The sequence below is a fragment of the Monodelphis domestica genome, chromosome 2 (assembly GCF_027887165.1).
Source record: "Monodelphis domestica isolate mMonDom1 chromosome 2, mMonDom1.pri, whole genome shotgun sequence".
Taxonomy (NCBI): domain Eukaryota; kingdom Metazoa; phylum Chordata; class Mammalia; order Didelphimorphia; family Didelphidae; genus Monodelphis; species Monodelphis domestica.
In genome coordinates, this window is record NC_077228.1 from 494,297,486 (window position 1) to 494,314,245 (window position 16,760).

The 16,760-nt window shown below is 38.6% G+C and overlaps 1 protein-coding gene across 5 annotated transcripts in view; it reads left to right on the top strand.

Annotated features, from left to right (window-relative positions):
- Nucleotides 1-16,760, top strand: part of GPR89A (G protein-coupled receptor 89A) — a 56,492-nt gene that overhangs the window by 19,204 nt on the left and 20,528 nt on the right. For all 5 annotated transcript variants that reach the window (XM_007485335.3, XM_056819305.1, XM_056819304.1 and 2 more), the window contains 5 exons: nucleotides 9-89; nucleotides 5,934-6,043; nucleotides 7,464-7,552; nucleotides 8,491-8,583; nucleotides 11,054-11,149. In XM_007485335.3, the coding sequence (XP_007485397.1) occupies nucleotides 9-89; nucleotides 5,934-6,043; nucleotides 7,464-7,552; nucleotides 8,491-8,583; nucleotides 11,054-11,149 (469 nt within the window). The remainder of the gene's footprint in view (nucleotides 1-8; nucleotides 90-5,933; nucleotides 6,044-7,463; nucleotides 7,553-8,490; nucleotides 8,584-11,053; nucleotides 11,150-16,760) is intronic.

Below are 16,760 nucleotides of genomic sequence, written 5' to 3' on the forward strand. Positions count from 1 at the left end.
TATTGCAGGAATGTGACAGACACAGATATTTTAGCTCTTGAACGCCGACTGCTTCAAACTATGGACATGATCATCAGCAAAAAGAAAAGGTTAGACTCTGGAAAATTCATAATGATTTTCATTCCTTTGGAGTTTCCTAGAAAGGCAGTATGGACTGTAAAAACTGCTATCAGCAGGGAATTTCATCTTGCCCATTTCTGAATGGTTCAGCAATGTAGCTTGTGTCTAAGCTAGCATAAAAATATTTTGAAAAATGAACTCACTGGATTAAAGATTTTGCTTAGAAGAATAACAATTTTCATTTATTGGTATATTCTATTAGATGGTTAGAAGTATAGAAGAATATATTTTTCTTTTTCTTTTCTTTTTTTTTAAAACCCTTACCTTCTGTCTTGGAGTCAATACTGTGTATTGGCTCCAAAGCAGAAGAGTGGTAAGGGCTAGGCAATGGGGGTCAAGTGACTTGCCCAGGGTCACACAGCTGGGAAGTGGCTGAGGCCAGATTTGAACCTAGGACCTCCCATCTCTAGGCCTGGCTCTCAATCCACTGAGCTACCCAGCTGCCCCCAGAATATATTTTTCTATGCTTGGGGTGAATCTTTTCCATTTCCTTTTCCCTGGGTGACTTAGAAAAATCTGTCAAACATTCTAATGGTCATTATTGTGGTCATTATCAAAGCTCTTTGAAAATACACATTTCAAGGGGCAGCTAGGTAGTACAGTGGATAGAGCACCAGGCCTGGAGTCAAGGAGGACCTAAACTAACGCAAGTCACTTCCTAGCAGTGTGAACTTGGGCAAGTCACATAATCAAATTGCCTAGCTAGCCCTTACTGTTCCTCTGTCTTAGAATTGATACTAAGACAATATGCAAGGGGAAAGGAAGGGAATTTCAGGCAAAGTATTTCACAGATGTTTTTATGCATTAAAACTATTTTATGGTGGTCAAACCTCGTTCTCCACTGAATTCCTATTAAAGTAGTTCATTTTGGAGTGGAGGTGGCCCTGAATACTTAAACATCTATACCAGGGGACCAAAAATTCTAGAAGATCTTAGCAAACTGGGAAGGGCTTGCCATGGACTTTTATATTTCCAGACTACCTTATTTTGATAACTATCTCAATATAATTGGCTTCCTTTGTAACCCTCTATATTTTATTTTATACATTTAAAAACATAATTCTGAGAATTGGTTTCCTACACTACCAAAGGAGAGCTATAATGCAAAAAAGGTTAAGAACCTCTGCTTTGAGAAGCTGTGTTAGCAGACAGTCTGACAATAACCATATAACATGAAATATGGAAGTATCATGGCTAATGTTATCAAGGATTAACTGGGAAGAGTGCTTGGGGAGTGAATTAAAATAATTTTATCCTGTTTTTATCAAATATAATATATTTTTTAAAACCTAAAGTGTTCTGCCTTCAAAAAGCTATTAACACTCCTTTATAAACAATGGTATGTTGGTATTTAACAGCGAGCTTTCCAGGAGGAAAAATGTAAGCATGATACTTTTTTAAAAATTTAATCTGCATTATTAACATTTATTCCATCAATTCTTTTTTTTAAACCCTACCTTCTGTCTTAGTATCATTTCTAAGACAGAAGAACATTAAGGGCTAGGCAATAGGGGTTAAATGTCTTTCCCAGATTCACACAGATAGGAAGTATCAGAAGCCAGATTTGAGGCCTGGCACTTTGTCCATTGTGCTACCTAGCTGCCTCTACTCTATCAATTCTTCAGTTTATATAGTAAATCAACAAAACAAAACAACAAATCTATCCCATATTTGTAGTATTTGCCAATTTTCGAAGTAAATGCTCACATTCAAAATTTAATAATCAGCTCTTGTAAACTGTTTCAAGTTGGTTCTAGCATCATTCTAGATAACTATTTCAAGCTGGCTCTAGCACAGTTCTAGATTTTTAAATGTTTATGAGAGAAGCTCCCGGAATGTTGGATAGAGGGCTGGCTTTGGAGTCATGAAGAGTTGGGTTCAGATCCAATCTCTGACCCTTACTAAGCTATATATCCTATCAGCAAGGTTCATTAAGCACCTATTAAGTGCTAGATGCTAAGGATACAAAGACAAAAAAATGGAATAGTCACTGCTTTTCAGGAGCTTTTGTTATTTGAAGGAAAATAACATGTACATATATAAGTATATACAAAATATATATAAGATAATTTTATGCCTGGAAGGCACTAAAAGCTGGGATTCAGGAAAGTTCTTACTTGGAAAGTAATGAATAAGATTATCTTTGAAGATTTCAGAAATTCTTAGAGGTGGAAGAGAGGAAGCCATATGTTCCAGGCATGGAGACAGCCAAGCCAAAAAATGGTGCTTCAGTGCTTACTAATGCTAGGTACTAAGCTAACTAAGCATGTACTACTGAGTTACAAATACAAGCAAAAGCAAAGACAGTCCATGCCTTCAAGGAACTTACACGTTAATAAGGGAAAAGAGCAAATAAAAGGAAGCTGAAAAGTCAGGGACAGAAGTAGGGCAAAGTGCCTGATTGGTGGCCAAGGGGGAAGTCTAGAGAATGAAGACAGACTGGTCTGAACTCTTCTTCAAAAAGGAAGTTCCCAGAAGAATTCACCATTTGGAGGAGGCTTTAAGAACAGAGGGAGAAAGTGACTGAGGCATGGTGGACACGTCCAGAGATAGTCTGGGTAAAGAAAGGTGCAACCCTTTGTTCTGATACCTCTAATCAAGATAGAGGGTTGTCTCTTAACAAATGACATTCCTTTAAATTAGAACTGTAAAGACATTCCTAATTTTTACATGTACTAATTGCTTCTTTTTCTTCAGGTCTTTAGATGAAATATACATATAAACACTCACAGATTATATATACCACATTGTATACGTGCATTTGCACACATGAAGGATAGATTTCTGTATCAATAAAGGATATTTTTACAGGAGCTACTGAGTGGACTGAGTGCCAGGCCTGGAGTCAGGAAGAGTCGTCTCTCTGACTTCAAATCTGGCTATAGACACTAGCAATGTGACCCTGGTAGGTCACTCAACCCTGTTTGCCTCAGTTTGCTCCTCTATAAAATGAGCTGGACAAAGAAATGACAAATCATTCCAACACCTTTGCCAGGAAAACCTCGGATGGATTCACAAAGAGTCATTCATGACTCAAAAAACACAAAAACAACAATATACATATAAACATTGTTTTGCTGCTTTATTTGCTACTACATTTGTTTGATATCTTTCCCCCAAAATCTGGCATATGCAAAACTTAAAAATAACATGGTATGTAAAGAACAGTAAAATAGATAAAATAAATAATAGTAAAAGTAATAGAGCAATGATTTTTTAAACTGATAAAATAATTTTATATAATTCAAAAGAAATATCAGGAAAAACTTTGTAGTAAACATTTGTATTTTATATAATTTTAAATGTTTTTAAATTATTATTAATGTATACTTTTTTTTTCCTTGCAGAGAAGTTTCAGTTTAGGAATCATTTATATTTGGACTACTATATTTGGTAGTTTTTTTTATCCATAGAAATAGATAGGGGCAGAACTCTTGGCTTATATCAATAGTTATAAGAATAGTTATAGGTTATAAATAGTTATAAGAAGTTATAAATTGTTATAACTTCAACACCAGTAGTGATAATGGGTTTGGGCTGAGCCTTCCAGGTTCTAGCCTAATTACCTTTATAACTCACAACATTTGTAGGTGACCATTATTTTGAGAAGTCTCTTTTCTTTATGAATTACACTAGCCCTTCATTACAGAAATCAACCTTAACCTCTTTACCACAAGCTTTTAAGCAATACGTACTTGCCCTTACAGATCTGCCCTTTAAGGTTAAGTCTTGGCCAAATGTTTTGATTATTAGACCTTGGAAAAACCAATGAAATATACATATAAATGTATATTTGCAAAAAAGTATCCCAGCTCAGAGGGGAGTAGTACTGAAAAACACCCTCAGGCTCACCAGTAGAGGGCATCAGGAGGAGAAACAAGTTTACTAGAATAGCATCTGTTGAAACAAAAATTAGCCACGAGGAGGGGGAGGAACATGGAACAAGCACAGAACGTCTTTTCATTTGGATCACTGTTTAGAAGATGAAGCTTGGAAGAGTCAGGAAGCGTCTCACTAAAAAAAAAAGATTTCAGTTAATGTTTATGCAGGGTCAGTGAGTGATCAAAGTCTTCCTGTTGATGTCTAGTCAGATGTTCTCTACCTGAGAATCTGATATGACGTGTTATTTTGGTTATTCTGTTGTAGTGAGTAAACCTTTGTTCTACTATATTGTGATAGAGGCTCAACTATATTCTCTCCAGTCAAAGCAAATATGTATAAACCTAAAAAACTCCTATTTCAAGAAAGGTCACATTAATCTAATATTGAAATTAAGGTTATGTGTTAATCAGGAAATGCCTTGACTGCCCTAGATTGGTGTTCTTTTCTAAGATTAATATGATAAGCAATTTGGGGAATATAAATGTCTTCCCAGACTAATTTTTTCAGAATTTTATACACTGTGCAATATACTCTAAAAAATTTGTATTACCCTAACTTCTTGCCCCACATATCAAAGGAAGAAATAGAACTCTGTGTGCATGTCATACAAGTTATCATTACTACTGAGCAATCTTTGTCCCTTTGGATTTCTCCTTGCTTGAGGTGGGCTGCTGATGTCTTCCCAGTTGGAATAGGAGTTGCAATGCTAAAAACTAACATTTTCTGCTTCTTTAAAATGTCATATTGCTAGAGTCTTTTATTTGGATTCTTTTTTTCTCCTTACCCCATCTAATGGAGTTGGATATTATGCTCCTAACTTGGATCTTTTTTTTTTTCAGCTTTATCTACCTCCAAAGTAGCAAAATAGGTTTGTAAGGTGTTAGTAAATTGTAGACCAAAAGGGAAGGGAATAGTCTAGAATGAGATTATCTAGTTTATCCCCAATGGAAATAGCACATCCAGCAAGCTTCTACTGGAACCTGTCAGCACCTTCATAGATGTATCCTGCCCCATATGGAAGCCAAACAGTGGTGTGAGCAGTTTTGTTAGTCATTGAGACAAAGGAAAATAGGTTCTTCCCTTTTTATCTCCTATCTTGTTATACCAGCACTATAAGTGACAAGAGACTCCTGTGGGAATAGGGAAAGGGCCTCCTCCTCCTCCTCCTAAGTCCCAATCACATACCTATGTAAGACTGCAGATACCTACAACACCAAGACACAGAGTTGGGTTAAGTCATATTGTCCCAGGATCTTTGCCTCTTCCTGAGTAATTTCAGCTTCCCAGGATACTGAGGCCTACAATAAGAGAATGAGGCAGAAAAATCCCTACTTTGACACTCTGACCAATTGATCTATATCCTCTTTCATTCACATATGCCCTAATGCTGATCCTAAGACTGTTCCTGATGGCTGACCCTTTCTGGGATCCCTTTTTGTGCCAATCTTGCAAATAGTTTCCAAGAATCATTGGCCTCCAGAAATTGTATTAGAGTTACAGCATTTGAGTGGATCCCTGCAACATTCCCCAGGGCTGTGTCTCACTATTCCTGCCCCTTCTTTCTGAGACCCAAGTAAAAGAATTTCCTTTATAGACACAGATTTTGATGAAAATCTACCCAAAACAACAGAAGAGAGACACCACATCCATTCCCAAGATCCCACCTTCCCAATTTTCAGTAGTTTGTTCTAGTTTCTTTTACACTCTTAGTGTTAATGTTGATGGTTGATATGATTTTCTTGGTATAACTATGTCGTTAACTATAAGCCATTAGTAGGAAGTTTGAATCTGGTTGCATCTCTTTCTGAACTGGCTCACAGCTACTTTTGCTTTGGAGGGGGCAGAAAAGAAACTACAAATTGGACTCTGTAGGAAACTGGACCCAATGTCCTTGCTTCTTTTCTAGGGCTTTGAATTTTCTTTCTTTCCAGGATAGCTACTGCCCGAAGAAACATGTTCCAAAGAGGAGATGTGAACAACAAACCATCAGGCTTCTGGGGAATGATTAAGAGTGTTACCACTTCAGCCCCAGGAAGCGAAAGTATCCTTTGTCACTTTGTGTGAGCTCATTCTCAGCCCCAAGTGAAGAGCCAAATAAAGAGAAGAGTAGAGGCAGCTACTTCTGAGGGCTGTGTGGGAATCAGCCTGCGTCCAAACTGGACACAGTGCACTGTAGAGAAGGAAATTGTCATCTTTACCATTCCCATAAGGTGACCAAAGCTCTCCCATAATCCTATTCTTCTGATAACTATTTCTGTCTCAAGGCACACTAGCATAATGAATATAGAGCTTGTCTTGGAGTCAGGAAGGCCAATTTGCTTCAAGTTCTATCTGACATTTACTGACCAGCAAGTCACCTGCAGTCGTTGCTCCAGGCAACTCTTAGAGACTATAAGTGCAGGGAAGATGTTGATCTATATTGGTAAAGGGAATTCTCTATACTAGTGAAATCCTGTGTCTAGTACCTAAGCCTATTTCAATTTTACCTTCCATTTCTCTGGCTCTACAGAGTCAAAGTATTTTCATAAACATCATCTTCTTTGAATCTTCCAGCCAACTTTTTGCTAATTCTTGGCTGGTTGATTAGAATACAATCATGACAGCCACAGTGGTTGTAACTTAATGGTTCTATTGATCCATTGAGAGGAAAAGGAGAGTATTTCATTGGGTCTTTTGCAAAATCAGACAACAGTGGGAGAAAGTGCAACAACCTGAGGAAAATGGAGGGATATTAGAGATTCTTGTGTTTTGGAGGGAGTTGGCTTCACTCCTTAGACATATCATCCCCCAAAATCTGGAGGGACCAAAACAGTCACTGTTTAAACAGTTTTAATGAAAAGGAAAATAAGAGGGAGCAGCTAGGTGGCTAAGTGGATAGAGAGCCAGGGCTGGAGATGGGAAGTCTTGGGTTCAAATCTGGCCTCTGACATTTCCTAGCTTTGTGACCCTGGGCAAGTCACTTAACTAGATTGCCTAGCCCTTCCTACTCTTCTGCCTTGGAATCAATACTTAGTATCAGTACTTAGTATTGATTCCAAGACAGAAGGTAAGGATTTTTTTTAAGAGAATAAGGTAAAAATAATAAAAAAGAAGAATCAGGTAAAATGTCTGGTATAGCCAAATTTGCTGAATATAGACTACACATAAAGCCACCTATATGATTAGCATACAGATGAGGAAGTGAATGTTTAGGAAAATTGTTTTTGCTCTTGAAAAACATTATGAGCCTTATTTGGGAGTTGGTAAAACTGTGCTCTAGAATACCACTTTTACCTACCCTGGGAGGAACCCATACTCCATTTGGAGGGTTAGTGTTAGACATTTGTGCACCAGGAGAAAAGCAGCAGAACCCTTGAAAGCTGAGCTGTTCTGGGCATCCAGGAAAGGGACAGGCTAAAAATATGGTTTAGCTGCTTCTTGGAACTTTTGTAGAATATAAAATCTTGACTCTTCTACACCAGATCTTACTCTCATTCAGCAGGAAGTAGATGCTTTGGAAGAGCTAAGTAGGCAGCTCTTTCTGGAAACAGTTGATCTCTATGCTACAAAGGTACAGAGTAGAAAACTGCCAGCTCATTTCTGACCATAAGGGGGAAAAAGGACTGAGCCATCTGTTGGGCCTGTATAACCAAGAGGCATAAAGGACAAACCCTTAGCCAACTTAACATGAAAATGTGAGACTTGCAAAAGTGGGGAACCAGTGTAAGCCATGAGGTGGCTGCTCCCACTCTCATAGGCCCCTTGTAAGAATTTCTTGTGTAGCAAAAGCTGTAGAAGGAAGTATAGGAAGAGATTTTTCCATTCAAAAGGAAGAGCTTTGTGCCCCAATTCTGCAGTAGTATTGCTGAGCCTGCAGCATCACAGTTATCCTACTGACCCCACCGGTGGCCCCTTTTGCCTTCTATCCCCTGCAAAATTTGTCCTCTTCCACTTTGTCCAGCCATATTCCTAAGAGCCATGACAGGTCACAAAGCCATCTAACTAAAGGAAGCAGCTCATCATGTCTTCATTTAAACTGAACTAGCAAGAGTAGGTATGTCCTGCTCCCTATTGTTAGACCTGGAAAAAAGTCACCCAGTGTAATAGTAGAAAGAATATTCATTTTGGAGTTGGAAGGTTTGGATCACAGTCTCTGTGTGACCAGAGTCAAGAGAGTTTTCACCTCCCTGAGCTTCAGTTGCCATCTCAGTAAAATGAGGAAATCAGACTAAATTGATCTTTTAAGATCCTTCCACCAGGAAATTCCTTTGACTACTACCATTAGGCTGGCAGTTATGTAATTTAAATAAGCAAAAGTTGAGGGCAAAAGCACTATGTGTAGAAGTTCAAGAATTATTCTTATGCTCTAGAACTTGAATCCAAGTAATTTTTGGACTCAGTTGGCTGGCCTGGATATGGCTCACAGAGGGAAAAAAGGTTTAGGGAAGACTGGATGTGGATTTCTTTGAATCTAACCATGTTTCATGTTTGCTTTTTTTTTTCCCTCAGGAGAGAATAGAATATTCTAAAACTTTCAAAGGAAGATATTTTAATGTTCTAGGTTACTTTTTCTCCGTTTACTGTGTTTGGAAAATTTTCATGGTAAGTGTGCTATTTGTTTTGTATTGGGTTCTTATAAAGGTAATGGGAGAGGAGGGTTGGTTTAATCAGTCTCTTTAACCCCTGCTTATAAAACCATCTCTGACCCAAGTCAAATCTTTGAAATATTTTCTAATTTCCATCCTTTTGGGGGTGGGGGGGGTCAGCTTTTAACTTTAAATCAGGCACTGTACTCAACTTCTGGTGGCTATTTAGAAAACAAACCACCTGGGTGCTTTTTTATTTAATCATCTTTAAAATTAAGGATAGGGGCCGCTAGGTGGCTCAGCGAATTGAGAGCTGGTCCTAAAGATGGGAGGTCCTAGATTCAAATGTAGCTTCAGGTAGTTCATAACTATGTGACCCCGGGGCAAGTCATTTAACCCCAATTACTCATCCCTTACTGCTCTTCTGCCTTGGAATCAATACACAGTATTGATTCTAAGATGGAAGGTGGGGGGTTTAAATTAGTAAAAAAGTAAAATTAATGACAAAGTAGTTCAAAATAAAAGACTTTATGTCCTGTGTTGACTGATAGAATTTCTTTGTAGCTAGTCTATATCATGTACTAATTCTGATATACATGTTTTCTAACTGCTGGCTACCTTTCACCAGGGGTTTTCACTTAAAGTCAATTTTGCTCAATGATTTGATTTTCCTATTAGGACTATATCTGAACCCCAAGATGATTTGGCAAGTAGATGATTAATTTGGACTATGCCAGTTGTTACCAAATCTCCATTTCATTTTGTACTGTATGTAAACGTAGTCCCCAGGATGCCTTGGTTTGGTCGTCTTCTATGAGCTAGCCCAAATCATGAGTGCTCTCTGTGGTTCCTGAGCTATATTTTCTGTTTATACAAGCCTCTCTTGGTGATCTGGTCAATTCTTATGAGTTCAGTTATCATCTCTGTGTAGATACTCAAATCAATACAGCTTCTTAGCTCCTGCCCAGTGGACATCTGCCTGAAGGTCCTGTAAGCACCTCAAACTTAACATATTCTCCATCCCCCCTTCTCCTCCTCACATCCCTGGTCTGTTTATCACTAAAGATCAATCTCAGAATTATCCTGGATGCTTCACTCTCCTTCACATCCAGTGACAGCAATTTCATTGGCTCTTCTACCTTTACAGTATCTCTCACCCCTCTCCATGCCCTCCTCTCCCCTCACGTAGTGTGAATTCACCCTACCTTGAGTTCTTATCAGTGTTTTTCTGACCTGGACTATTGTAACAGTCTCCTCGTCAGCGTTCTGATCTGTCCCCTTTCCTTTCCTTCCTGTAGCTACTAAAAAAACCTTCTGACCATGTTGCTTCATTGTGTCCCAATTTATTTTCTCCAGGATAAAATACAGACACCTCAGCTTGGGCTTAACACTTTCCAATTACTCCAGCCTCTTTTCCCCAATTTATTTCACGACTCTCTCCTTCATGCACTGCTCTGAAGTTGACCCCAGCCTGTGGAGCCTCTGCCCTCACCATCCTTGCCTTCCTCTGAGGTTTGGGTCAGTGCTGCTTCCAGCAGTGTCAGGGCTCTCTTCCGCATCATATCATTTGGCATTTACTCAACTGTCTGCCTAGTGTATCCTTGAAAATAATGTGCTTTTCATTTTTGTCTTTGTATCCTCAATACATTTCCCAATGCCTTACCTGTTGTGGGTACTTACAGGCTTATTGAGCTGAAGGGAACTGGCTATCCAACTTGTATCTTCACCTTCCAAAGTATGATATCTTTGGCTTCTGGCAAATTCAAAGAGATATTATAGTTTTTTTTCTTTAAGAAAGAATAGACATGGGGGTGGCTCATTGGATAGAGAACCTGGCCTGGAAACAGAAGATCTTGGGTTCAAATGTGAACTCAGATACTTCCTAGCTGTGTGATCCTGAATAAATTACTTTACTATTTGTTTAGTCCTTGCCGCTGTTCTGTCTTAGAATTGATACTCAGACAGAAGGTTTGGGTTTAAAAAAGAAACCACTACAAAACTGTCGAAGAATGTTCTATATGGGCAAAACCTAGTAAGTCAGTAGCAAATTAATAAACTCAATAAATATCTGCTATGTTCCTAGCAGTCTTGCTGAATGCTCATTGACCCAGCATATTCAATTCATTCTAGATGGGTTTGGAATATCATCATTATTTGGTATTAGCAATACCATTTCAAGTACTATTCATGAGCTTACAATGCCCCCAAAGCAGTGTTATTATTACCTACGGCTCTCTGCAGAACTCCTCAAAACAGATAGAAAGCTAACTTAGAAGCAAAAGATGATTTATATGGAAACATTCATTTGACTACAAATGACTAAAAGAAATAAATGTTTTCCATAGCTAATTTGAATCCTTTGTTGAAGTGCCATCCTTGGGTCTGCCCAAGAACCATCTGGCAGGTAATGCTGTGAGGGTTTGTCTGAAGGTGAAACTCTTGGTCACAACAGCAAGTGAAATATAGGACCGTGTGGTCTTTTGCAGGCAACAATCAACATTGTGTTTGACCGAGTTGGGAAGACTGATCCTGTTACAAGAGGCATCGAGATCACAGTGAACTATCTGGGAATCCAGTTTGATGTAAGAATGATTTAAATATCCTAATTTGTTCTGCTTTTCCTTGTTTTGTCTAATACAAATGAGAATTGTTCAGAGTCTACCCTACCCTTCTGGATTTACTTTGTACTGCTTATTTCCAGAGAATTTCTCATTTTTTGACACTATTCCACTTAGTGCACTGTATTCTGCATACAGAGCTAGTCTACTTGCTGTTGCCACATTTTGGCCTTCTTTCTCCTGGTTTCATGCCTGGATTGTCCTTCCTCTTTCCCCAACTTTACCTGTTAGCATTCTTAGCTTCCTTCAAAGGGTGGACTTATTATGGAGATAGCAACGTAGAAGGCTCTAGTCAACCCTAGCTCTAGTGAGAAACATTTATTAACACGAAAGAAGCAACACAAATCAAATTTCAAAGCAAAAACAAAAATGCCACTGAGCCCTTTCTACCCATACAGGATGGCCTAAGAAGCCAGGCCCTAAAATAGGACTGCCCAAGGAATTAAGGCTTGCTGGCAGGAGATAGGGCAAGGAAATCAGACCACTTGGCATTTAGGAGACCCAGGAATACCCCTAGAAATAAGGCTAAAGTCACTGTCATCTCTGGTAGGGCTGTTCTGGTAGCTGAGGCCTAGAACCAAAGCTTAAAGCTTGTGGGTAGACAACTGCACAGAGATGTGGGCAGTATGGTGACCAGCGATTTGGAGGCACCCTAAGGGACTAGGCTAAAATGGGATGGGGGTTGGGGTCCCTGAAGCCTGTGGCCTTGGACCTCTAGTCAGTGACTAAACAGGGAGACTGAAAAGGCGGGCAAGACCCATTAGGGAAAGCTAAAGAGTATGATAGTGGTTAAGTCGTATCTGTCTCTGGCCCCATTATGGAAGGGCTATGGAAGAAGGCAAGGTTTAATCCTATGCAGGCTTCTACCCAGAAACTATAAAGGACAGAGATTTCCAAATTGTAGAGGAGGTAGGACTCAGCCCCAGTATAATATTGCCCTACTGGGACAACAACAAGAGCTAAGACCTAGGCCTAGCTATGCCAACTAACAGTTAAAGAGGGTTCAGAGCCTGGACCTGGCATGAGATCCTCACCCAGGAAAAAAAGGCCATAAAAATAAGGAAGTACAGTCGTCCCTTGCTATATCACAGTTCACTTATCACGGCTTCATTGGATCCTGGGCTTTTTAAAAATATATATCTAATCCTGTATTGCTGAGTTACACTTACGGCGGCACACTATTGGCTGATGGAATGAAAGGCGACCAACCACAGCACTGTGTTCTGTATCCTGGGGGCTGATTGGCTCAGTGACTGTAGGTTAATAAGAGTGTGCAAAAGGTTTATAGGAGAGTGGGAAGGGTTTATAAATCCTTAAAACAGGAGTCCCCAAACTTTTTACACAGGGGGCCAGTTCACTGTCCCTCAGACCGTTGGAGGGCCGGACTATAAAACTAACTATGAACAAATCTGTATACCGCTGCCTGGGATAGCAGAGGCTGCAGCGCTGGCTATTGTGAACCTGTCACACCTTGCACAGGCCAATCACCACCACCACTATACCGGGCAGCAGTATACACAGTGCGGAATCCCCTCCACCAGATCACTGCTCACCATGCTGACATCTTCCATTGTACAGCCACATAATCCTTTGCACGGCGCTTCATTCTCGTTCAGTTACTATCAGAACAAGGTGCCACGCAAAGGATTATATCACCAGATCAGTGCTGCCACATACAGTGCTCCTCTCACTGACCACTGATGAAAGAGGTGCCCCCTTCCAAAAGTGTGGTGGGGGCCAGATAAATGGCCTCAGGGGCCCACATGTGGCCCATGGGCTGTATTTTGGGGATCCCTGCCTTAAAATATATATAAATAAAATAAATATAATGTTGCTACTTTGCGGATTTTCACCTATTGTGGGGGTCTAGCAGTACAATACTGCTTAACAATAATAATTAAAATAATTTGATACGGGTCAAAAATAATTAGTAGAACAGATTAAGTAAGCAAGACAATTCAACATGGTAGTATAATGTTATAATATATGCTATATATTATGTATTAGTATAATGTTATAAAGTAGTAATATAATATATAATATAATATAATATAATATAATATAATATAATATAATATAATATAATATAATATAATATAATATAATATAATATAATATAATATAATATAATATAATATAATATAATATGAGACAAACACAGTCCTGGTTTAAGGACTCCTTATTTGACAAAAACTTCCAGGGAGAATTGGAAAGCAAATCTGGCAGAAACTGGACTTCCAACTTCCTTTTCTTATACCACAATAAGCTCAAACTGGATTCATAACCAAAATGTACAACATCATATCTTTTTTAAGGACAAAGAAAAAGGATATGACTTTCTAAACTCTGGCTAGGAGGAGGATTTTTACCTAAACAAGGAATGAGCAAAAAAGAACAAAAGGAATAATTTCTATTATATAAGATGAAAAATGTTTGCATAAGCTAAATAATTATGGTTGGAATGAGAAGGAAAAGTTTAGAAAAAATCTTCAGATTAAATTTCTCTGAAAAAGATCTGATAACCAAGATATATAAAAATAAAGAATTGGGGGAAGCTAGGTGGCTCAATGGATTGAGAGCCAGACCTACAGATGAGAGGTCCTGGGTGCAAATTTGGTCTCAGACACTTCCTAGCTGTGTGACCCTGGGTAAGGCACTTAAACCCCATTGCCTCTTCTTACTGCTCTTCTGCCTTGGAACTGACACACAGTATTGATTCTAAGACAGAAGGTATGGGGTTAAAAAAAAAAAACAGTACCTAGCCCACCCCTGCTACCAGCGCAGCCCTTGTAGCCATCATCCAGGAAAGCAGACTTATATGGAAATGCATCTTAGAAATATTCCTGGGTGGTTTGGCCACAGACATTGAAAATATTAAAAAAAAAAAAAGTTGTTACCTCCAACTTCCTTGGTACTGTTAAATGGTTCAGCATCAGAAATATAATTTGTGTTGGTGGAATTGACATTAAAGAAAGCATTGCAAGAAGCAGCAAGGTGGCACCATGGATTAAGAGCCAGCCCTGGAGACAGGAGAACATGGGTAATAGCCTCAGACAGCCTTTCCATGTGACCCTGGGCAAGTCACAATTGCCCAGCCCTGGAACCAATATTTAGTATTAATTGTAAGGCAGGAGATAAGGGCTTAAAAAAGAAGAAGAAAAAAAAAGCTTGCAATATAGCTAGGTAGCAGATGGATAGAATGTCAGGCCTGGAGTTGGAAGGAACTTGGTTCAAATCTGGTCTCAAACCCTCCCTAACTGTATGACTCCAGACAAGTTATTTAACACCCATTGCCTGGCTCTTGCCCTTCTGCCTTAGAGAAGACTGTTCTGTCTTAGAATTGATAGTAAGACCTGAGACAGAAAGTAAGGGTTTTAGAAAAAAATGGGCGAAAAAAACCAAAGCAACAGCATTGGTATCAGCTTTGCTCCTATACCCTAAGCATCCTCAGACTGTTCCATCTGACTTGAAACTCCTTTGAGAGATACAAAGAAAACAACTCTGAGGTTTCACTTCACATCCACTAGATTGAGGATGATGACACCAAAAAGGGGGAAATATCATCTTTGGAGAGGATATGGGAGGGCAGATACTAGTGCACTGATTTTTTTCTGATTAGTTTTTTTTCTTTCAGTTAACAAGCACTTAGACTTTCCCACCTTCCCACTTACTAGAAAGGAAAAATAAAATAATTAAAAATAAAAAGAGAAGGGGGCAGCTGGGTAGCTCAGTGGATTGAGAGAGAGAGCTAGAGATGGGAGGTCCTGGGTTCAAATCTGGCCTCAGCCACTTCCTAGTTGTGTGACCCTGAGTAAGTCACTTGACCCCCATTGCCTAGCCCTTACCACTCTTCTGCCTTGGAGCCAATACACAGTATTGACTCCAAGACAAAAGGCAAGGGTTTAAAATGAATGAATGAATGAATGAATGAATGAATGAATGAATGAATGAATGAATGAATGAATAAAAATAAAAAGAGAAGAAAAATATTATGATGAATATGATGCACAGTTAAGTGAAATTCCCACATTGACTGTCTAGAAATATTTATCTCATTCTGCATCTTGCGTCCCTTCCCACATACTCAGGAAGTGGGTAATATTTCTTCATCTCCTTGAATCATAGTTGCTCATTAAGTTGCTCAGAATTTTTAAATCTTTGAAAGTTATTGTTTTTTACAGCATTGCTGTTATTAGAGAAGTTGTTTTCCTGGTTCTGCTCATTTTGCTCCAAATCAGCTCATATCAGTCTTCCCAAGTTTCTCTGAAACAGTCTTTCATCATTTCTTAGAATACTATAGTAACTGTCACTTAATATTATATCATATATGTTATATAGTATATATTACATGATGCTTTAAGGGTTACCGAGCAACAAAGTGTCTTTTGATGATCAGCAACAACCATGGAAGGCAGGTGCCTTTTTACAGATGAGAAAACTGAATCAGAGGGTAAGTGACTTGCCCAGAATGCCCGAACAAATTATGGTATATGAATGTAATAGTATACAAAGTGGAGTTATAGGAAGACCCAAGTTCATATCCAGTCTAGAGAACAGCTTGGAACGATACTCCAAAAGTCACTATACTATGACTTGAACCAACAATATTATTATTAGATACATATACCCACCCAAACTGTATGAACTGTACATTTCTAAGTTGAATCTACATTATTATTATTATTATTATTAACATTTCCCCACTTTCTTCAAATCTAGACAGTCAACAAAATAAATTAAGCTCTTTGGAGCATTTGCTGATTTTGCTGGCTCTAGCACATCACTGCATGTACCACAAAGAGGTCAAAGGCAGAGGGAAAAGCCCCAGATGTACAAGAATATCATTCTAATGATGCTTTCTGTTGTAGCAAAGAATTGGAAGCAAAACACATGCCCATCTCTTGGGTGGGGCTCACAAATGTGATATTCAAACATAAAGGATTGTTATTACACCATAAGAAATGGCAGAAAAGGAAAATTTCAGAGAAACTTGGAAGGTTTCTAGGAAGAGAGTAAAGCTTAGAGAATGACTTATGTTTTGAACCCAATCATAATGTGGGGGAGTACAATTCTGAAAGACCTTCAGACTCTCACCAAATTTCAACTAATCGTGACTTGAGAAGACCGATAAGAAATATACTTTCTATCCCAAGGCAGAGTGGTGATGGGTAAAAGTTGTAGAATCAGATACGAATTGTCAAATATGACCTATATGTCAATTTTGCTCAACTATACATATTTATTATAAGGGAATGCTACTATTGGAGGAAAAAATGCAACAATATATAAGTAGAAAAAGAATTAATAATCTTTTATTCATTTAAATTAAATTAACTATTGTAAAAATTAAATTATATTCTAATAATAAAATATTATCTTTTATGAGCTTTATTAAGAATCATTAGAGATCAAGGAATAAAAAAGATACAAAATAAAAACCATGTGCCCATGGCTGATTAGCCCATTCAAAATCCCCGCACTTAGCTTACCACTATACTTGCTACATCATTGCAAAGGAAGGAAGAGAAGAGATCATGGGAGGCATTACTGCTGGTTAAATACCAAATATGATCTC